Source organism: Equus przewalskii, chromosome 14 (genome assembly GCF_037783145.1).
Source record: "Equus przewalskii isolate Varuska chromosome 14, EquPr2, whole genome shotgun sequence".
Lineage (NCBI taxonomy): Eukaryota > Metazoa > Chordata > Mammalia > Perissodactyla > Equidae > Equus > Equus przewalskii.
This window is the reverse complement of record NC_091844.1, coordinates 5,052,061-5,075,314: the sequence shown is the minus strand read 5'-3', so window position 1 is coordinate 5,075,314 and position 23,254 is coordinate 5,052,061. Positions and strand designations below refer to the sequence as shown.

The 23,254-nt window shown below is 42.9% G+C and overlaps 1 protein-coding gene and 1 long non-coding RNA gene across 14 annotated transcripts in view; one reads left to right on the top strand and one right to left on the bottom strand.

Annotated features, from left to right (window-relative positions):
• Nucleotides 1–23,254, bottom strand: part of LOC103563832 (uncharacterized) — a 51,104-nt gene that overhangs the window by 20,740 nt on the left and 7,110 nt on the right. For 8 of the 13 annotated variants that reach the window (XR_011526300.1, XR_011526302.1, XR_011526301.1 and 5 more), the window contains exon 2: nt 128–219. This is a non-coding gene — a long non-coding RNA (uncharacterized lncRNA). Of the gene's footprint in view, nt 1–127; nt 220–2,597; nt 2,717–23,254 lie in introns of all 13 variants that reach the window. The other 5 variants (XR_011526291.1, XR_011526293.1, XR_011526292.1 and 2 more) reach the window with 1 other exon arrangement.
• Nucleotides 19,693–21,898, top strand: LOC139075490 (collagen alpha-1(I) chain-like). Its single transcript, XM_070571911.1, has 3 exons — nt 19,693–19,735; nt 19,962–21,276; nt 21,775–21,898. The coding sequence occupies exons 1-2, from the start codon at nt 19,693–19,695 to the stop codon at nt 21,227–21,229; spliced, it is 1,311 nt and encodes a 436-aa protein (XP_070428012.1). The 3' UTR covers nt 21,230–21,276; nt 21,775–21,898.

Sequence of the window (23,254 nt, the reverse complement as noted above, 5' to 3'; positions counted from 1 at the left end):
ATGGGAATCCAGCCTTGCATTTGGCACTTATGACCTTTTGCCCCAGGAACTTTAAGACCATCTTTAAATACTCAGGTCTCTGCCCATCGTAAGGGAAGCCCCATGACACCCCGTGGGGAGAACCAACCTGACATCTCAGAAGCACCCCAGTTCTGCCACCTGCCAGCTTGGGGCCTGAAGAAAAGTTAGGTATCACCTTTGAGTTGTCAGTTTCCACACCTGTAAAATGATGATAATTATAGTTACTGCAAAATAGTGACTGTCTCCACACGAAATAATGGACACACAATTCTTTACTCTATTGCCTGGAACACAGTAACTACTCATTGAAACTCAACTATTGTAGCTTTATCTGCCTCCTGAGCAAAACATGACTATCTCAATGTAATATGTCTGCATTCCAGATATCCCTTCCTTTGTAAATATAAAATAAAAATTAAGTCCTACAGTGTAAATCCATGAAGAAGATACTGATGATTAAACTGACTGCAGTCAAGCCTAAACAGTATTCTCTGATTCAAATAGCTAAGCGGTAGCAGCCTAAAATGAAAACAGCTAGCCCTGATTTCTAAATAATGCCTTTAAAAAGTCTTCTTATGAAATACATTATAAAATGGCATAAGAAACTTTCAAACTAGCATGATCAAAATAAATGATTTTAAAATCACAATTCCCTTCAACATACCAAAACTGTAGTCAATCTAAAGATTCTCAGGAAATTCAAATTCTCAATGTACAAAAAAATCCACTAATTCAAACAAAATCAGACTAAGTATATTTTTATCTGAAAATACAATCTGAGACAACTCCACTTTATATTCAAGGAACATTCTTATAAGCATTTAGTAAGTTGCAATTTAAAACTACTCAAGTTCAAGTTGACAGTTAGGAACTAAATAAATAGAAACTAAATTGCTAAATAGTATCTGTCTTACAGTTGTGGGCTCAATTTGCTACTTTAATCTCCAGCAGGGAATATTAGTTCAATAAAATAAATATTTTTAATATCCTCTATGCATTTCCTCAAACCATGCCAATGCACTTATCTACAGCTCACTTAAAAGATTTGGTAAGCAGCCCCCCACTTGCTTAAAAGAGGATGTTTGATTTTCTTATGAAAATGGAGGAATGGACATGAGTGCTCATTGTTTGAACGCACTGAGCCTTTAATCACTTCCAGTTCTGATTCATCAGAAAAGTAGGACACTCGAGGGATTTTTTTTTTTTTTTTGGTCACTAAATATTGTCTTTCATTTTGAGATATTTATTTCTTGGCGGAAAATGATACTGTATTTTTCCCCTAATGATGAAGGATGAAAGATGGAGAGAATTCTATTTGGTGATTATTGGACCACGAAGAAGTAAACTGATTCAGAAAACAAATCCCCAAAAGAAAAGTAAAGTGTATTATGTGAGGTGGAAGCATGGAATTCTTGGCAAATATTCAATTGGAGCCAGGATTGGTAATTTAATAACATCCCTGTTTTGTTAATATTTGGGCGGGTTGGGGGGGTAAAGCCCTCGGGCTTTAGCTTTGGGCCAGAATCTCTCCGCTCTCCACCATTACCTCAGCCAGCAGGAGTGTTTAAAGACACAAACTCCTGGAGGCCTTGCAAAGTGTTGCTAAAACTACATAGGCCATGGGCAATGGCCCAAGATGCCATCTCTCCCACATAAGCCAGAGACTGCAACAGAAACTCAGTCTCCGCAGCTCAGTGGGCAATGGGAATCATCTCTAAAGAAAGCCCACTCTGGACGCTACTCCCAGAGCCCTGGAGCCTCACGCCCAAATCAGAGCAGACCAGTGAATTCATGAAGTGAGATCTGCCCACTGCAGTGATCCTACAACATCATTCTCAGTCACTGGGTAATTGGGCCACTCTGCTTTGGTCCTTCTAACTTCCCCCTGCCGGTTGCTGAGCAGAGTTTGGCAGGAGAATCTCTCCAACTTTGGAAATCCTAGCCACACCTGTGCACTCCAAAGGGGTACACCTGAGCAGGGTGCATGGTAAAGGGGTCAAAGGAAGTGCTGAAGTAACACCCAGCTCCTTTCTGGGACCTGAAGGGCACGGAGTGGGTCATTTTGTAGTCTGGTTCTCTTTTGAGTTTAAAGAAGCAGAGTAGCACAGAAAGAAATTTGAAAGAAAACAAAAAGACAAATTGAAGAGGGAGACAGAGAGGTTTAGCCCAAATCCAGTCCCTAAGACAGTTCTGAGTTGCCACTTTTCTTCCATGACCTTTCAAACTCCTGGATTATGCAACGCATAGAAAAACACCAAGCTTAATTGCTGAAAATCTTACCTAATTTTATAGTTCCAATGATGGTCTGAAAAGACACATGATATGGGTTACACAAGTGTGTGTTTATAATGATAGACGGTGGTGGCAGTGGCGGTTGTGGTGATGGTGGCAGCAGTGGAAGTACTGGCGATGGTGCTGATGGTGATGGTGGTTATGGTGGTGACAGTGTTGATAATGGTGGTGAAGGGAGTGGTGGTGGTGGGGGGGGGGGTGGGGTGAGTGAAGGGGGTGGGGGTGCAGTTGGTTTTGTTGATTACAATCAAACCCCCCAAAATGAATTAAACACTTTGACTTACGTATTAGAAATTTGAGAAGTCTATTCTACCCAGCTTCTCTGAGTCTTAACCTCCTTATCCATCAAACGTTGATTAATCTGATCACAAAGATGTTGTTCTCTGATTAAACTTGAAAGGCACTTTCAGAAGAAGAAAAAAAGTGGAGTCAAAGCAGTTGCTTAAGGGATTTTTTTCTCTCTGTAGTTGAGTTTTTATTCTTCACTATTATTTTCATCATAATCATTGTCACTGAAAGCATTTCAAAGTATCAATAGGCCTTGAACCTGATGTAGCATAAGATTCGAAGGATGTGGAACATTCAATTCCTGGAAATATTGTAGAGACATGTGACAACACTTTTCTACCAATGCTCAAAAACGTCGGGGGCAAAGAAATTGGCACTGGCAGTGTGATTACCATAAACACAGAGAAATACCTCCCCTGTGTGGTTATGTTTAATGGATGATGAGGTAGTCATAGGCAGCTTGTTAATATTTTTCTTCTCCTTCTAGGCTCAGAGTAGGATTGAATGGCTCCAACTACTTTGAAGTTCGGCATGGTCCTACAGCTTTTTTGACCAATAGAATACAGAAGTGGTAGGTGTCACTTCTGGGCAGGAGCTTCAAGAGAAGGGCGAGCTTCACCACGTTCCCCTCCCCGTGCTGTGGGGAATGTGGAAGAAGGTGCACAGGGGAGCCGCCACCGCCCTGAGTCCCTGCATGTCTGCAACCGGCAGATCCCTTCCCATGCCCAACAGACATTCAATGGGATCAAGAAGTAAACTCTTGTTGTTTTAAGCCACTAAGTTTCGATGGTTATTTTCTACCACAGCAGAACCTTCTCCATCCTAACAGATACAGATGGCAAAGAGCCAAAACAAGAGAGTTTCAAGTCACTAGTGGTCATGTGGGAAAAAAGAAATCTGCATCTTTCTGAGAATAAAACAAACTCTCAAGGTTTTTTTTTTTTTAAAGATTTTCACCTGAGCTAACAACTGTGGCCAATCTTTTCTTTTTCTGCTTTATCTCCCCAAATCCCCCCTGGTACATAGTTGTGTATCTCAGTTGCAGGTCCTTCTATTTGTGGCATGTGGGTCACCGCCTCAACATGGCCTGAGGAGCGGTGCCATGTCCACGCCCAGGATCCGAACCAGCAAAACCCTGGGCTGCCGCAGTGGAACGTGGGAACTTAACCACTCAGCCACGGGGCCGGCCCCCTCAAGGCTCTCTGATCAAATCACTAACTCTGAGGCATTTAAGCATTCCCCAGTGAAGGTCTCTTCTAGACGAAGCCTGCCTAGGAAAAGGTATGACATGACCTGCAAGCAACTGAAAGTCACTCTAGCCCTCGCAAACTGCAAGATACTGTGGAGCTCTCTTCTGCCTGAGTTCTATTTCAAACAATAAACCACCTTCTCACCACTATCCAGGCAGACAGGCACAGACTCCTTATCATTTTCAGAACTGTTCATTTAAAGACTACACTACCCAAGATATAAGCCTCCTTACGGAACTCTACTTTTAAGAAAACGAAATCTCACAAAATTAGTACATTTCCACATTCAAAGTGAGGTGGCAAATGTGAAAAGCCCATCTGTGCCCACCCTCCCCTCCGCCCCACCAACTCTACCACCACCCAGAGCTGTAGCTATGCATGAAAAATCTAACACATGCAAAGTATAGAGGCTCTTTGAAAATTTGGCCCAGTGTGTCTTATATGTGAGTTGCAGTCTCACAGTCTTGCCAACAACAACAAAGAGGAAAGAAAAGGAAAGGGTTTTTTTTTTCTCTAAACTTGGGAATGAAACATAAAACTCCTCTTCTATGAAGCTGAATGGCTCCAATTTTCCACACTCAGGATGATCTCTTACTAGCCTTTACCTTCATGATACCTTTTTATGTGGCTTTTTAGTGGGCATTGCTTTCCTCCCAAATTAATTGCATGGCAGCAGTGTCCCAAAAAGATGCTCTAGTTCCCTACTGAGGGGCCTGGGGTCCTCACCAGACCTCAGGGTCACTGTAAAGATAAAATTAAATGGACAATATGAATCTGCTTTGAAAACACTAAAAGTGCTATCCTAGTGGCCTTATTTCCACATGCCCAGCTTCTGTCACATCTACTGGCTCTATTGTGTCTAAGTTGTACTGCTTGAAGTTTTCTGGGGTCTCAGCATAGGCAAGTACAGAGCAAATTAACACTTGCTGGAAATGCTCCAAGTACAAGATTCACATGGAAACCCAATGAGTTGGGTGGTATTATCTCCAAGAATGCAGAGAGGTGTAGAGAAGTCAGTGGTTTACACATGGTAACACAAACAGTGGTAAGTGGAGAGTCCAGGACAGAACCCTGTCTGTCTGTCCATTGACTCAACAGGCACAGAGTGCCATCTCTCAGCTAAGGGGTCTTCCTGCTACCAGTCTGTTCCACAAAGGATGGGCATGGAGGTGCCATCTATTTAGCTGATGAGAAGAATGTACTAAACTGTCTACATTAAGTTGGCTGGGTGGAACTCTCAACCTAGAGTTTCTTAGATGTAACCAAAGCCTACTGGACAAAGAAGGTTCCAAACAGGGAAGTGAGGAAGAAAAGATGGGGCCTGCGCCCATCAGGAAGAAAGGACAAGACTGAGCAACTGTGGGGAAGAAGTCAGGGAGCAGGGCCAAGTAGAAATTCAATGAAAAATTAGTTGTCTATCAACATATATTCAACATATATGGTTTGAAATTTCCAATAGCTTGGGAGATCTCTATAGGAAGAAGACAACATACCCTATCCATAAAAGCAAAGAGAATGGGGAAAGATAAGGATGCTCTGGATAAAGGATAGTTGGTAGATGCATAGGGAATATCCAGAGCGAAACTGGGTGGTGGGGCAGGGAAGAAACCCCAGCAACATCCCTGGGGAGGAAGGGAGCCACAGAGGAAAGCAAAGAAAAACAAATGTGGAAACAGAGACTGATTTTAAACATTAAAAGGGGAAAAAAACAAAAGGGAAGAAAATCCAAGGAGCAAGATGAAAAAAACTAAAACTGAGGGGTTTGAAATGGCCAAAATCATTTCCGCAAAAAGTAAATACATACTGTCTCCTGAGAAAACAAGTTGAAATAGTCTTCGGAGACACCAGAAAAATCGTCAGGGGCAAAATCCTCTGACTCAGGTTAAGAATGCTGATAAACACACCAGCTACTTAAACAGGCATAACCAAAATTAGGGAAAGGAAAGCTTTTGAATATGCAAAAAATACTTAGGTTTCTAAAAGATGTTTTTGTTGTAAACTTCCAGATTTTTATTGTCTTTTTCTCCTCTTATGTTCCTATTTTACATACCCAAAAGGTTACACATTCATCTCAAATAATTACAAAAAATGTTTGCAATCTCTTTCTCCACTTCTTTGCAAATGGCATCACAAGAAATTCCTCACCTGGGGGACTGTGTCCATATTCCTTTATAGTGTTCTCTGATTTTGATCTATCAACTTGAACTATCCACCTCATTTTTAAAATTTAGCCATACTTAATTTGTTTACGGAGTTAACTGGTTCACCAACTTAACTGGAATTTATTGCTAAATTATCACTCATTTCAGTCCCAACAGACCAGCTGTTTAAGGACTTAGACACATGACGTGCTTCCTCGATGTTAATTAATTTGCATGGCTTCCTCACAGCACATCATTGGCAAAACGGCTTTTCTTGAATTTTTGATCTACAATATGAACATTTAGTATTGCATAGTGAATGTTCACCCATAAATTCCCAAAGTTGGATGGATGATTTAACAGCCTACACCACTTTATTTAGACAATTTAATAGCCCATGCCTTTTCTTACGGTGAATCGTACCTTTAAAAAGCACATTTCCTGATCTCTTTTAGTAATCTTTTCTATCAGAAAAATCTTCCTGGTTGATGACATGAGGAAAAGAGAAAATTTAAGACCTTGAAGAGTATTCTCAGAACAGCTAGTGAAAAAGGAAAGGTTTCTATATTTAAAATGATAATCCTGTGGTCCACCCCAGGGCCAAGTGGTTAAGTTCGCGCTCCGCTTCCGTGGCCCAGGTTTTTGCGGTTTGGATCCTGGGCGCGGACCTAGGACCACTCATCAATCCATGCTGAGGCGGTGTCCCACACAGCACAACCAGAGGCACTCACAGCTAGAATACAAAACTATGTACTGGGGGGCTCTGGGGAGAAGAAGGAAAAAAGAAAAAGAGATTGGCAACAGATGTTAGCTCAGGTGCCAATCTTTAAAAAAAAAAAAAAAAAAGATAATGCTTTCCCACCCAGAATGTAAAAATACAGTTGGCGAAATTGTCCTCAGACATTTTTGTAATGTCATGGTCATATGTTCTAAATAATGTCTGTAGAAGAATCATTTAGATTTCTGGTTTCAGTGCCTTCACTGGAGAGGAGAGAGGTGGCAGACCATCTGATTTTTTCTTTTCATCCAGATGCCTGTTTCATATTTACTTAACAAAACTGCCCTGGAATTCACATAAATAATTAATTAATGAAATAAATATAGAAGTTCAAGAGACATAAGAAAATATTCTCTAGGTGAACCCCAAACTAGAAATCCAAGTTGAAGGGTCTCAATTCTCAAATACATAACCTTTCCAAGGTGGACCACCTCCCCTCAGTTCTGAATAATACGATTCAACCAAAAAGATTATCATGATAGACGAATGGCAGTTCCAAATCAAGATAGTGTCCATTAAGTCCAGCAGGAATATCAGAGCCTAAGGGAAGGGACTTGAAACTGTCTGATTAAGATGCATCATGAAAGAGAGTCAGAGACCTTTTTTTGTTTGTTTGTTTCTCTATCACCTTCCGTTTCATGAGATGTCTTATGATCTCCCGCTGCACGACAACACCGAGTCAGTGTGAAGGGAACAATACATCTGACCTGTAAGGTAGCTTTTCTAAGGAGCTTCTGACACACTTTATTTCATTTCTTCTTCCAAAGTCCTTATGATGGTAAAGTCAAATAGAGTTAACCCGGGGTATACGCATATGAGTAAACAGACATATTGTTGTCTGAAGGGGTTATGGTCAAACCTAAATCAGCTAATGTTATTGATGGCATGCCATTCAATTGTATTGTGGTTGCTTTATCAATATGCTCAAACAGTTTTCCACAAGAATATTCCTAGAGAGAAAGCTCAAGTGTCATTTACCAAACCATGGAGTTGCTGCATCTCCCCAGATGGGGCTCTGGAGAAGCAGAGGGGACAGGACACAGAACTCTCACAGGACAGCTTCCGTCATTCAGATCTCTTCTAGTGGAGACGAAATAGCACCAAAAGTTGGCAGTCTTTTGTCTCCCTTTCTTCCAAAGATGAAAATACAGCACCATTAGGCAAACTGACTGGCCCTCCTACCGCCTGCAGCTGCCTGGTACTCAGGTGGAGTCAATGTATCTTTCCACCAGGGCAAATCAATACCTTAATTGCTAAGGTAACATTCAGTGAGGATGTATTTCTGGTTTTCACAATGCTTTGGAGGTATTAGAATTATGGTCCTTCAGAAAAAAAATATATTTTTGTTTCCTTCCTCATCGAAATGTGGTCTTTGATAGTTCAATCCCTAATCGTGTCTTTTTTTTTCTGTCATTTCAATTGGTCATGAGAAGTTCTGTCAACCATTAGAAATACAAATTAGTAATAAATAAATCCCAATGTTTGCAGATTTCCTAGTGTCATCAGTACACTACATCATAATGTGTATGATTTAAGTCAGACTTCATATGAAGTTCACGACTGCAGACATCTCAGCTCTACAGGACTCTCTCAAGCCATCGTCCCCGAAAAATAGTCTCCAAGGGAGCTTGAACTCAGAAAAAGTTATCACTTCTCGTTATATGGAAAGAGTTTTAATAGACCTGCAATATAGAAAAATACCTGGGAAAAGACAGAAGGCAATGAAACCGGGGCTCCATCTGAGGCAGGAATCTGGTTTGTAGCATGCATGTGGAGTCAGTCCACACGCACATCTATCACACTGACATGAACGATCTTAAAAGCTCAAAATTTTTAAAAATCTGGCAGAATCTGTCCAATTAATACCTCTCAAATTAAGAATTTTTGCACAATCATATCAGCTTTGGAGGTTGGGTCTATATGACACCATAACAACTAACTGTACAGTGAAAAATTTAGAAAGCCTTCTAGAAGTTGGAGCTACACCACGTCAAATATGTAGAAATGTAGAGATACCTTATAGTCTGAGGCCAGCGGTGCCCACTATCACAACGTTGTACTCCGTAAAGGTGGGTCGCTCCTAGCTGACCGTGCCACCAAAGCCTGTTGAGGTGCTACCCTCCCAGCCTATGACTGGAGATTCCCCAGCCACATTTGCTATTCTTCATCTGCCCACTCCAAGGAATTCTCTCTGACCTCCAGGGTTGAAATATCAAGCTGAACCTTTTGGAATTTATCATCAGCCTGGCATCTGTGATCAGCAGTAGAGCCTCTGAATTCAAAACAGGACTGTTTCCTGGCTCAGAACTCCGGCTTCAAATTCCTCAGGCTCAAAACTGATGGGAAAACAGATCTTCAGCATTCTTCTGATTTAGAAATCATTCAAACTGACAACAGATAAGAAATTGACAAGGAGATACGAAATCTGTAATTTACATAGCTGTCTCTTTTTTTCCTTCTACATAGTAAAGAACAGAGCGTCCTTAACCTTGATTTTCTCACTTCTCTCAGTTTAAAGCACAGCCCATAACATTAATTAAAGTGTGTGTGAGCTGGAGGGTACAAGTTATATTTCATATGCTGTACCACATGGCATTCTAGAAGAGCTGTACGATTTTTAGGTACGCTTTTTTCCCAACTTGATATGTATGCAGCCCTGCACACTATTCAGCATAACCCTGCCTACATGCCACACAAAAACTCCACAATAACAACCCGAAAATGAGGGCGTGGATAGAATAAATGCTGACGGCGCTGGTGGCTTGAGTATTTAGGTAAGTTGAGGTAAGTTTCTGACCCACAACTACAGAATGCTGGCGCTGGAAAGGGCGTCTCAGATGATGTAGTGCAACCCTTTTGTTTTACTGATAAGGCCTGCAGAAGGTAGGTTAAGCAACTAGTAATAGGTAATCTCAAGTATTTCTTATGATTCCAAGTCTTTCCACTACACCAGGGTCATAAACCTCTTTGAGATATTGATGTAAGTTAGACCTTTTCCAGGAAGGAAAAAAAAAAAAGAAAAAAATCCTATGTAGATACACATGCGAAATGTTTGCATATAAACTCAAGAGGGTCACGGAGCCCCACAATCTTATCTCTGGATGCTTAACGGGTCCACGATCCCCAAATTCAGAGCTCCTGCACCTGAAGAAACAACTTTTCTAAGTAGAAAGTGCCACTTTAACCCCTTTCAAAACTGATCTCCTCTAGAATATAAACAAGATTTAATGATATAATCTATAAACTTCAGGGGAACAGCAGTTCCAACAACTCAAATAGATGAATTAAGCCCTAATTGATATTTCCATATTTTTAATATGCATCAAGTAAAAAAAAATGTGTAAGAGAAATTTAAACCTACATGTATTCTACTACTGATTTCACATATGGACATGGCATATCTTTTCTCCTAATATGGAGATGGCTCAGCAGTATTTAAATGATTCCTTATTCCAAGTCATATAAATATGCACCAGATGTATCTTTTGTAAATGTTATGTTTTTCAACTTCTCAGCATTTGCAAGTAGTTGAAAGCTATGTCAAGCATGCTTTAATGGGGCATAAAAGTATATTGTATTCAAAGAGATGGCACCGCTCTGTAAGAGGTGAAGATACAAATGTTGTCAATGGATACATTTTCATTTTATTGATTTACACTGCACAATAGAAGGCCCTGTATTCTTCTTTACAGGCAAGTTCTGTATCAATTGAAATACAGCTAGATACTTAAAAATCATGCTTACATTAATGGATTCTCTAGATGACAGAAAATTCAAAATAGAGAATTTTATGACTAGAAAGCAACTTAAAGATCAACTGCATCCCATATCTGATTGAACAGATGAGAAAACCAAAACCAAAAAGATTACATGAGGCAACCAAGTCACTAAACTAATTGAGGCTCCCTGCATGAATTTATATACTCCTGAATATAAGGAATTTTACTGAGCTCTTTATACTGTCTGCCTCTTGACTACCTCAACAAAAAACAGAAGAAACAGTAAAACATGCATCATTTATTGATTTCCTGGGACTTACTGGGAAGAAGCAGACATGATCTATACTTTGCAAACTGTCAAATTATCTTGTGGGAAGTAAGATGCCGATTGCTTGCATTAAAAATTGTCAAAGATTATCATCATGCTATTTCTCCAATATAAACTTCTAATGGACTCAATTTTAGTTTTCTTATTTTTAATACAGAAGATATTGTAGTAAATTCTTCTCAGAACATTCTCTGTGAGGTTAAATATATCAAAGATGTTTAGGAGATATATCCAAGTCATATGTAATTGATACTTCATCTTGAAAACTGTCTTTTTAAATGAAAGTTAACATAGATTGATAGTTTATTGTAAAACTCTTTTTTTCTCTTTCTCTTGCTTTTTTTTGCTATGGAGAAAGCAAACTCTATCTCGGGTCATTTCATGTGACTTTCTAACATCTCAAAGCAGAGGACAGCATTTGAGGGCATGCATTAGTTTGTGCCACCTTTACCTTGCTTCACTTTTCCCACCTCAGCTTCTTTCTGTCATATATTTTTATAAACTGCCTCAAATTCTTTCTTGGAATGAGGTACAATATTAGTGGATTAATAACTGATTAATTAATTAGTGAAAGTCATTTGCTGAAAGCCAAGTAACCTTTTCACTTTGACCTTTACAAATAACATTTTGTCCTTTGGGGGCCAGTGGCAGCAATGAAGATTTCATTCTAAATGATGAAATGATTTCATCATTATTGAGGGTTTTTTCAACCTTTATGTCACTGTTGCTGTATGTTGAGTACCAGTGTTTCTCAAAGTTTCATGGCTGATTATATTTCCTCTTAGATCCCAAACGAAGCCACATATTTTCCCTCTAGCCAAAAACCAGCATTTGCCCACTTTGCTCACTGGTTAGGGTAGGAGGAGCAGTACGCAGACTCACAACCCTCTCCCGGGGGCACAGAGTCCAGCCTCACGGATTTACCCTGGGCTCACCTGAAACAGCTCCCTTGTCTCCCAAAGAAGAGCAGTGAAGAGATTTAAGAAAGTTCCTCTGCCTGGCACCACGAGGCGTCCACACAGTCCCTGTGAAGGTGTTCTGAGCTGAGCACACTGAGGAGCAGAACCAGCCAAAGCAGCCCCACGGGCTCTTTCGCCAGCCTGGAAGCGGGACAATCTCCAGAACTGGTAGTCAACACTATGTTTAGGGACCGTGTTTCCCATCAATAGGTTATTTGCATTCCCAGCGCGCTAATACACGGAGAAACTGACACATTACTACTTGTTTATTTAGCACAAGAGTTTATAGATATACACACATGCACTTTCTGAGTCCCTTATCACAATTTGCTATACTTTAGTGTAAATACACCATCCAAACTAAATTGTAATAATCCTTTCAGGCTAGTATGTTGAGCTTTATTCTGTTCTCATTCTCACACAGGGCTGGGAGACGTGGCTGACTGTAACAACGGTGTACGAGGTAGCCTGAAGAGCCTTTACCATCTTTGTTTTGATATGAGATTGGTGGGGGTGCTGAAATCACAAATGTCACAGGACTGCTTTGCAAACTAGCACAGAGGTGTCCCTAAAGGGGTGACATCTGGGAAACTCCAAGAGGAGGAGAAAGCAGCAGGGTCCCCGAGAATTCAGAAAGCAGTAAAGCATTGCCATTAAAAGCACATTGTCTCTAAGAGACATGATGGAAGATCAAAACCCAGTACCATTGTCATGTGACCTTGGGCAGGCGACTCAGCCCCTAGATGCCTCAGTTGGTTCAAGTCAAACCTGGATAGGAGCTGTACTTCAAAGGGCATTTGGGGCTTAAATACGACAATGCACATAAGGTGCTGTTTTAATACCTGGTACATGGTAAGTCCTTGGTAAAATTTGGTCATTATTATTAGCATTGTCACGGAAATTCTCTTTCGAGTCATTATGCTTGGAAATGATAACAGATATGCTTGGAAGGGCTCACCTTTTCTCATCTCCCTGTACTCAGAGATTGAGCACAGGCTGCTGAATTCTGGTGGACCATTCCCCCCCAGCCCCTTCAGAAGAGTTCAAAGTGGAAGAGGAAGGAGAGAGTGCCCAGGGCCCAGGCTATCACCCCAAGGCCTCCTGTCAGCAATGGCTTTGGGGTCCAGCTACCTGCATCCCTGCACCTGGCTACCTTGTTCCCATGACCGAATCCAGGCTGAGAGTGGCAAGAGCATTTTCAGAAGGAGCTAGAGGAAAATCTCATAGGCTGACATTCTCCCTGGTTCCCCTCCCCCCACCCCCCTCCAGCTTATTGTGAGGACAATGGAATCCCTTCTGTTTCAGTTCCCTGAGGGCAAGAAGAGACAATCTCTTCAAACGTAAAGTGATGGTAAAGAGGTGTCTGCTGGGGGGTGGGGGGAGTCCACTAAACAATCTCGCTCACCTCCAGGGGTTAGTGTCCCCTTCCACAATGCATTCTCCATCAAGAGCACGCTCACGCTGAAACTGAGAGCCAAGAACAATGGTTGGCAAAGAGGTCGTTTCTCTGCAACATCCACCTCCCCCACCGCCACCCTAAGCCTCCTCTCTAAGTTTCTCCAGTGCCTTGGGAAAGCAGTTCAATGCTTTCTCAAGTCCCTCTGTACAGACGTGTAACATCTTTAAAGCATAAGCGTGGCGCAAGAAAATTTAAAAATAGACAAAAAAATCTCTATTTGATGCTTAATGCACCTATCCCTTAGGAAAATGTGTACAAAACTTTTTTTTCCTCTCCACAAAAACCAATTTAGCTGTTACCCAATGCCATTGAATTCAGTAAGACTGCAAGCTAAAATCAGCTCACTGACACCGCCAACGCTGGGCCTGCATTGACTTCTAAGACCCAGAGTGAAGAGTGAACGTGTGGCCAGGGAGCTGTGTCCAGTTTTCTCTGAGTATGAGGAACTTGATTTAACTTGTACTGTGGTAGGTCTTCCCCCTACCCTACCACATACACACACACACACACACACACACACACACACACACACACATGGTGTTGCAGCTGGGCCTGGTGGGTTGGGCCTGCTTAACAGAGAGAGTAAGCTCTGTGTGGCCTGTGGAAGGGAAAAAAGATAAAGACGTGGTCATGCCCATGCTCTTGGAAGCATTATTTGTATTGTTGTAACTGATTTTTTGTTGTCCACTGATTTTCTTCAAGGGACCTCATCACACTGGGTCTAGAGCCCCGCAGAGGAGACCTTTCCTTCCGGCTAACACAATGGTTGCTGATGTAGCCAATTCACCAAAGTCAGTACTGGGAAACAGCGTTATTCTCAAGATGCTTTTATATTTATTATAAAGGGCATTTTTTTTAAAAATCACGTCAAAATTGTTTTTGATATGTTGGGGTTTTTTTTTCTTTCTTTAAGGACTCTGTGTTTTGGGCTAAGGGCAGTTGATAGTAGCCAGTCCTGACTGGACAACATCTGCTTCTTTATAGGAACCTTACTTGCCAAGTAGCTGGGCAGCAATACCCAATTGGTATTCATGGGAAGTACTTGCCGAACAATAATGACAATAATTGCCTCTGATTCTTGTGTTTACAACACTGCCAAAGTATCATTAGGGCCTTATTTATAGATAATAATGCTTATTAATCACAAGTATTTGAATTTTGGAATGTATTAGATTAATATTCTTTTGTACCTCAGTTCTGTACTAATGCTGTGAAAGACATTTACTGAATGCAACTCGTTGGGAATGCTTATTTTGAGCTGCAAAATAATGTGTGTAATTTGCAGGTGAAAGATAAAGAAATTACATGGCTACCTCTCCATAGCCTCCACCGTGATCAACGGCCAACACGGAGAATCAGGCTCCACCTCAAAGCCGAGAAAGGAAAGAAGCAAAATAAATACCCCCTTAGGTATTATTTCCAAAAACTCCTGTAAATCCTTATGACAGGAGAATTTCCTAACAATAAGTTTGTTGTCTTGTTTTGCCATAAATCTTCAGTGGATGGCATCACTTTTTTGAGAAGTATCTGGGGTGGGGAATAATTAGTGATTCTGTAATAATTTCACATTGTAGAAGTTTTGGGAGGCTCAAGAGGAAAAAGACAGCATAGGATGACTAGTGGTTGTAACAAATGCCTGGTTGTTAAACACCCTTCATTCATTTATTCACTAATGTCTTTTCTATATGTTTCATTTCTGTGCAAGCAAACAGTAAAGCTATTAAGTATTCCCCTATTTTACATGCATCTAGACATAGGAATCATTAAAAACTTCAAAAGATGATCACACTTTTTCTAAGATTAATACAAAGAATGTAATTTCTGTTAATGTAATAAAACAACTTTATAAATAAACAGAAAGCATTATTAGCCTATAGTTTTCACTTGGCCACTCCTTGAAATTATAGCAAATATGAAATCAGCAATGTTTTCTTTTTATCTAGCATACATTTTTATTTCTTCTTGGAGTATTCATGCTTTATATGTTAGAACAATACTTCAGCTGTTTAATTAGATGAATGCAAAATGTAGTGACGTAATTTTCCAGAAATTTTTGAGAAAGAAAGCAAAGCTTATTAATATGGATTCTAGATGCTATTTTTAAAATAATATTTGCAGCTAGCTATCTTTTTAAAAGTCACCCATAATTAATGTTTACTAATGTTCTTTAGACTAAACCCAAATGATGCTCAATCTTATCCTACTCTACCGAAGACCATTTCAAAATCGTCTATGGCTCTAATTATCACCTACGGTACATAACACTGTCCCCTGTTATTCTCTCACTTTTTGTCCCCTGCAGAAAGTAAAGAGACAGCAACTTTCAATTCACCAAATCACACTGGGAAAGTTGTCCTCTCTGAAAGATCCTGTAAGAAGTGTTCAGCAAATGTTTCCAAGTCAGAGCAGACAAGGAGACTAAGATTCTAACTCATTAAATGTATAATGCGAATATTTTAATCCATTGCTAATGTAAATAACTTTAGCAATCCCAGTTGGACTATTTAATATTAATTTAAAGTATTTTATAATATGTGTGTGTGTGTCTCCTCTCACGGGGCCAAGTAGAAAGGTGAACAATTATCTAATAACTTCAATCAATGTACTCAGCCAAACCTGGCAAGTCAGGCCCCTCAACTCTCTTTATTTAAATCTGGTAAATGATTCAACTGGAGTTCCATTCAGGTGTGTGTTCCATCTCTCATAACATTGGTAGAATGAGGAATCAAGCAATATCTTATAGAATTAGTTGCTATTTTACAAATTTAATCACGATAGATAGCCAAATTAGATTGTTCAAATTTCACTCCTTTTTTTGTTTTTGGTAATAGCTAGGCTGAAGGGAGAGTAGCAATGCCTGAATTCTCCAAATAATTAATCCAATTCTCCAATTTATTTTGCCTTTGGTAAACATTGCCTGGCTCTCTCTTTAAAAGATGCTGGTAGTTGGATGAGGAAAGAAAATAAACGTTTTGAGAGAGCACAGATACACCTCACCTCGATGTGTGTAATTGATAATGTCGAACATTGAGGCTGAATACCTGAAATTGCCCTAGGGTTTCTCTCTGAACCTTCCTCAATTAGCCTCACTCAACTGCGTACAGACTGAAGAAAGAAAGAGAAAAAGTAACAGAGAAAGAGAGAGAAAGGAGGGAAGGAAGGAAGAAGGAAGTGGGCGAGGAAGGAAGGAAAGGAGGGAGGTAAAAATGGTTAGTCTATGAAGTTGGAGTTTAAATTTGAGGGTATTGAAAAGATAATTCACTATGAGAAATGGTTTGACAGAATAACTTGTTCTCCACCACATCCTAGCAGTTTTCTAAGAGCCTAGTTGGATATGAAACTTGAGATCTGTCAACATTTTATAGTTGCCCTGATTTAATAAGCATTTTTCCTTCTTTTCTTTAACTGCCAAATTTTTTAATGAAATCGAATCTTGGATGCCTACATTCTGGGGAGTTTTATTTGCTATATTATAGTTCTGTCTGCTTTTAGGCCACAGCGTGCCAAAGTATTTATTCTTACAAATTTTTCTATATGTGTAACTTGAGCCTACCAAAATAGTCCTCTACTCATTTCATTAATTAAATTGACAGAAAAGATTATTTTACATTTTTGTAGTGAATGACTCTTCACCCAAATTTTTGAATGAACATTGTGCATTTTTAAATCATTACATAGCCTGTGTCTCCTTATGTCACCCCACACCATGGGATAGAAAACTTTCTCAATTAAAAGACTAACTTATTTTTGCGATTGATTTTAAAACCCATTTAGAGTAAAATGTTCTTACTTCTTCCCAAGTAATATTCTCTTCTTAAAAATTTTCACTTGTGGTATTTCTATCATTTTAACTTCAAATTTTTTAAAAGATTAAGCAACAAATCTCAAAAAGCATATGGGCTAAACCGATTTTTATTTTCACAAGCTCATCACTAATATTTAGATACCACCATGAGTCATCAATCTCTGAAATTCTCTGAAATAAATAAGCAATAAGTTGCATGTGGGAATAAACACCATCATAAGCATCATATACGTTTTTCAGTAAAGAAATATACATCATAAACACAGAAAAGTGAACAAAATATTTTATAGTATCAGTAAAAATAACTCTCATTACTTGAGAGAGGTCCTTCTATCATGGGCTTCAAGAAAATTTCAAAACTTTGTCATTTTGATTCCTTTACCAACTAGGACAAATAGCTTTTAAAGTATAATATTCAAACATAACATTTCTTTACATTTGCTCAGCACAAATGAACATTTGGATTTTTGCCAATGTACTCATTTTAACTTATTGTAATAATTCTTATTTTAACCCAAAAAGGTCTTTGAAAATGCAAAGATTCAAAATACCATCTAACAAGAAGCAAATACATAACACGTCATCCCATACTATACAAATCATTTCAAGTATAAATATATGCTTCGAATTTGCTTTTACATTTTGAATTATCACTAGAACACTGAACGTCTTTCAATGATATAAAAGCCCAGAAAATTAAACTACTTAAAAATGTTTTCTTTACAATGTAATGGAAAATAATACTAATGCTCTTTTTTGTTGTGTCCAGAATTTACTTTTTGTTCTAAGACAACAGTATTTCATTTGCAGGGGGAAAAAAGACAAAATATACCTGACTTTAGATAGAATGTTTATATTTTAAATGTGCATTCTAAAGTATGGTCCCCTTTTTTTATGTAAAACAAGTTCTTTAAGTTCATAGGACTTTAAATGGTGGTGTGCTTAAAATATTAATACTATGCATGTATTATTTATTGATTTCGGTGACGTCATCTACAGTTAGTACAGTTCAGATTTCAAAGGAAATTTTAAAAAGTTTTTCAAAAGGGATAAGATTTACTCACTCTTCCTCTTATTTTAAGACTATCTGTTATAGAACGTATTGTTAATCATAGAAGTTTGGTATATTACACATGGGCTTGTTATATGCAAATATATTCAGTTGGGGTATGTATATATTTTGTTATGTTATGTACATAAACATCTACCCTTGTGCATATGTATATTTACATCGTGTATAAATATGTGTACATTACCAAACTCTACTATACTGAAGGAGGAGGAGGAGCTTCTAAGGATTGCCATACAATATTTTAGTTAACTGTTAACTGAGCGCTGTTTTCTATGAAAGTAATGAGGTTTTATTTTTTTCACAGTCCCAAAGGTGGTGGGCGTTTATAGACATGGTTTAGTTATTTACTGTTTTCCAAAAGGCTAGTTTTATGGTCTTATGTCAACATATAGTTCAAATAAATTAAAGTGCCACCTCCTCTTCACCTTTCCCTTCTGTTAGGAAGGCCTGTGGTCAAACAGCTTGATAAAGAATTCAAAGAATAGCTAAGCTTTGATTCCAAAAACAAAAGTTCATCTACTTAAACATTAACATTTTACCATTAACACTCTTTATTAAAATTTAGCAGTCTATAAGTTATCTTAGGAGAAGGAGTGATGGAAATTGTATCAAGATACTGACTGGTGAGGGTCTCTTGAGGTGAGTATGTGTAAATTTTACTTAGAGACCTTCTCCAGGACAGGAGGTCTTACAAAGAATTCTGGCTAATAGTAAAACCACCTAACATGAATAAATCCAAGAAATAAAAACTATATACCACTGATATTTCCAAATTCTTGAAAATCTTCAGATGTAAACATTAAGGCAAAAAGAAGACAACTAAAAGTACTTATAAAGTTTCTTTTCAGGATCTTCTGAACCTCATGCTACCAAAAATACAGTTTAGCAATTAGGCTCATATTCTCGGTGTAGGAGAGAAATATTTAGCCTTTTTCTGAATTCTCTCTGCCCTGCTTTCCCCTTGAGAGTCGGACAGTCTGGAGGGGACTGGTTAATGTTTTAAGAAGGAGGAATTTCATTTGGCCCAAGTTTTCTTCTGCTAGTCTGCTTTCTCTTTTCTAATGAGAAGATAACTGACAGCTCTGGGTTTTTGTTTTTTTTTTTTTCCAAATTATGCAAATCGCAGACTGGAGGAAAGGAGAATCATTATTTCAGAACGGAAAAGGTGTGGGTGTCTTCACTTCCACCCCAAATTTCCCATCGCTGGAAAGGAGCCAGCAAAGTGGAAGGGGCTGAGGACAGTGGCACATAACAGGACCACAGCTGAGCAGCTAAAGAGACACCCCAAAAGTGACTTTCAGTTGGTTCCTACCTCGTCCCTATGCCTCCAAATATAAAAACAACCTCCATGCAGCAATTTTTAAGGCCAAGGCAGAGAGGAAGCAGATACACAAGCCCCCTGAAACGTGGCTTCCCGGTGGGGGAAATCCAGTCTAAAGAGCAGGCTGAATGATGGGAATTCTCTCGGTGGCATTTCTCAGAGAACATTGTCCCTTTCAGCATTACCCTCGCTCACGTGGGTCAGCGTGTCCATGAATATCCCCGGACCGCAAGGGGGATCTCTTTGGGAATCAGACGGGATGAAGGCGAAAGAAGCAGACGCGTGTGCAGAGAATGTGTGTGGTGGGGGGGCAGAGGCGGGAGAAGCTCTAGGGTTGCAGATTTAGATCTCAAGGCTGAAAAGGTTACGCTTGCACCAGAGCATCCTCTAACGCCGCCTGCCCTGCCCTGCGCGCGCACCGCACTCACACGCACACCCGCCCTCGCACAGGCACACTGCCTCCAAGCCGCTCTACTCGCCAGACTGCAGGGCAAGCGGCCCCTCCGAAGCGCGCTCGCCGGAGGTGAGGCGGCCCATTCCCGCCAGGCGCCCGGCATGGCCCCTGCGAGCGGACGGCGACCTCTCGGGGTTCCGGAGGCCACGGGCCGGGAACGAGGCTCGCGCGCCGCACCAGCCGGGCTGCCCGGCGCGGACTGGAGAGGGGGCGGGAAGGCGACCGAGGAGGGGGCGACGCCGGCAGCATCCCGCCCCGCGCGTCCCGCGCTCCCCTCTCTCCCTCCTTCCCCGCTGCCCGCCGCTCCTCGGCCGCCGGGAGCTCGCCTGCGGAAAGGCACCGGCGCCGGGCGTGCGGGCGGGCGCCGGCGGGGCGTGGGCGCGGGCAGCGCGGAGCACCCACCCGGCCCGGGCATGGCCGCGGGCGGCGCGCTGGCTCCTCCCGGCGCTGGCCTGCAGGGGGCGTCGGCGCGTCCGCGCCCCATGGGGGCCTAGCAGCCAGCCTCGGGGCGCAGGGGAGGGGCCGGGCGGAGGACCCGGACCGAGCGGGTTTCCTCGGCGCCTCTCTGAAAGGGTCCTGGTGCTCAGCCGCACGACTGAGACAGTGTTTTCACACTTGTCACCAACGAGGGGCCGCGAGGCGTCGCCGTCGGCTCTCGGGTCTCCGCGGCTGGGGGAGCGTGCCTCCTGGCTGGCTGGCTTTGCTTGACTCAATCATCGCTACGGGGTTGGAAGGGGGAGCTTTGCTTTTCTCTCCCCGCAGAGCTGCACAAAGCCTCGGAAAGTTTCCTACTTGGGCGACGAAGGCGGATGAGCCTCGCCTCCTGGCTGGGGCGGACCCAAAAGTACCCGAAGTCTCGCCGGCGAGTTGCGCCCTCGGCTGTCCCAGCAGTCACCCTCAAACGCACATCCCTTCCCTGGCCGAGGGGAACCGAGGCCGCCTAAGAACCGGCCCCGCCGGGCCCTCTGCTGGGGGCCCGGGGAGCCCTGGGAATCCGCTGCCGGCGCCGCGCCCGGGCGCCCGGCCCCTGCCCAGCCCGCGGGCCGCGCCCGCCTACCCGCTCGCTGGAGCTTTGCGCCCTCAGCCTCGGGGACCTGCCCACCCTACAGCTTCGCTGGAGAAGGAAAATGAGAGCTACGTTCCCAGAGGAACAGAGTTCGCGTCCTCGCAGGGCACCGAGGGGGACTTCATCCGGCCCAGGGGCTCTGCAGATACTCCCCGGGGGGTTGGGGGGGCTCGGGCCAACAGTGACTTTGGAGTAGACCTGATTTTGTGGCACCTCCAACTCCGGAGTCCACGTCCCCTTGTCACTCAAGAAGTTCAGCTGAGCTTTGCGTGGTGACTGTCCCTCATCCTGATCCCCACCCAATAGCCAAGCCAAGGCCAGAGGTGTGCGGACTTTTTCTTTAAAGACCCACATCTTATACATGTGAGATTTTTGTCAGGCGGTACAGATTACTTAAAGCGTACCATTTCTCCGCGATCCAATTTTATTAGGATTTGCTCTCATTTGTGCTTGGCTTCTCTGGGGAAATAATGCTTTGATTAATGTAATCCTGGCCCGGGATCCGCCACATGCCCCTCGCCCCTCTCCCAAGAGAAAGGGCCTATTTGACAAACAATAACAGAGCAGCAACTCTTGCAATCTGTCCACACCTTTGGGGGTGGCTGGGGAGAGGGTGACACACGTTCACACGCCGTTTGCTAAATGTAATGGTGCGAGGAGAGAGCCGGCTCTGCAAGGGGCGAACTTTCCAGACGCAGAGCCCTGGGCTCCGAGGCGCGGGGGCACATGGGGAGGGGCTCCAGGTGGGGTGCGCGCGTGGGTGCACGTGCGCGCCTGCCCTCTGCTTGCTCGAGTGTCTGCTTCTTTGTCCCCCGCCACAGGCCTCCACGACTGGGATCTGTGCGCTCTCCGTGGGCAGCCCCCGGACCCAGGGCGCGTCCACAGCGCCCACCCGCGGCCCCAAAGCACCTTGAGAGCAGATCTCAGGGCATAACCAGGCACAGACCTGAGACGCCCTGCTGCTGCCAGAACCTTGGCCCGAAACCTAGAACCTGGGACCAGATTCAACGGTTCTCCTCATGCATACATGCGTCCATCCGTCCATCGATGCGGACATGCATACAATACAAATCCTCAGACGCAGGCACCGAGAGCGGCACCTCGCCCCCTTTCCCGCTCGCCCTCCTTCTGCGCAGCCCTGGCCCCCTTCCTGAAGGGAGAACAGCTCAATTGCGAAAAGGAGCCAAGGAAGGAAATCCCAGGCTCGGAGGCGCCCGCCCGCCGATGCTCTTCTGGTCCCCGTCCCTGTCGCCCAGTCCCCACCCCCACCGTCCCCAGCTCAGGGAGGGCGGGGACGCGGCGGTGCGAGGGGTCCTGCCCTGCTCCACCAGAACAAAGCCCACCGCGGGAGCCCGCGGCCGCGCACCGAGCCGGTGACAAAGGCGGGCGGGCGGCGCCGAGCTCCGAGTCTGCGCTTCCACAGCAGGCGGGGAAGGAGACCTGGAAAACAGGGTGCGATTTGCACCCGGCTTTTCCTGGGCTGCCGTATCTCGCTCCTGGGTACCCAATGACCTGTTAGGGTGACTCAGCGTTTACCTCTTCGCTGTCCCGCACCCCCATCTCCCTCTCTCTTGTCCTCTCCTGTCCCCGGTCTCCTCCATCTCGCCCTGCTTTTTCCTCAACCTCACTCCTTTTACCTTACTCCCTTTTCTCTTTGCCTTTTTAAAAATCTCTTTTCGTTTTTATTTTCCGTAGAAAAGCAATGCTAATTCGTCTTCTGAAGGCCGCTCTGGGTGTTCAAATAACAGTCTGAAAGCCCTTATAGGGGAGTGCTTGGGGAGTAAAGGGACCCTCTTCATTTTATTATGCAAACTGTGCTCCAAATAAAATGCAGTCTAAGGAAGCAGAGCTTGGCCCTGGGACCCCAGCAAGTCGCCGCCTATTCGGGAGAAGTCGCTTCTGATGGCCACAAATCACTGGGGGGGTGGGCAAGGGACCCGCCGCTGTGGAATGGAGACCTCAAGCGCTGGTGTCCCCCAAAGCAAACCTTTCTAGGGAAACTTCCAACCTGACTTTCTAATCCTGGAAAGGAATCAATCTCTTGCTAGACACCCCCCCCACCCCCCCGCTCCCGTCCCGCAATCAAATTGTAGTGTTTTCTAACTTAGGTGACTTTAATAGTCAGTGTTTTTCCAAGTGAAGTTTTACTGGTTTGTTTTTGCGATGTGAAATAAAAATAAAGGGAACACAAGCCACACCCTTTGGACAATGCATGCCTTCCGTTCTGGAGACTTCATGCACCCTGATATAATGCTAAATTCATAGTGGATGTCTGTCAAGCACCGCTGTAAGCCTCGGGTC

What these genes read in the sequence shown, in the direction of transcription:
- LOC139075490 (XM_070571911.1), top strand. Translation starts at nt 19,693, where the DNA reads ATGAAGGCGAAAGAAGCAGACGCGTGTGCAGAGAATGTGTGTG. An exon ending in GTGTGCAGAGAATGTGTGTG is followed by an intron (nt 19,736 to 19,961) that starts GTGGGGGGGCAG and finishes GCCGGAGGTGAG; the next exon opens with GCGGCCCATTCCCGCCAGGC.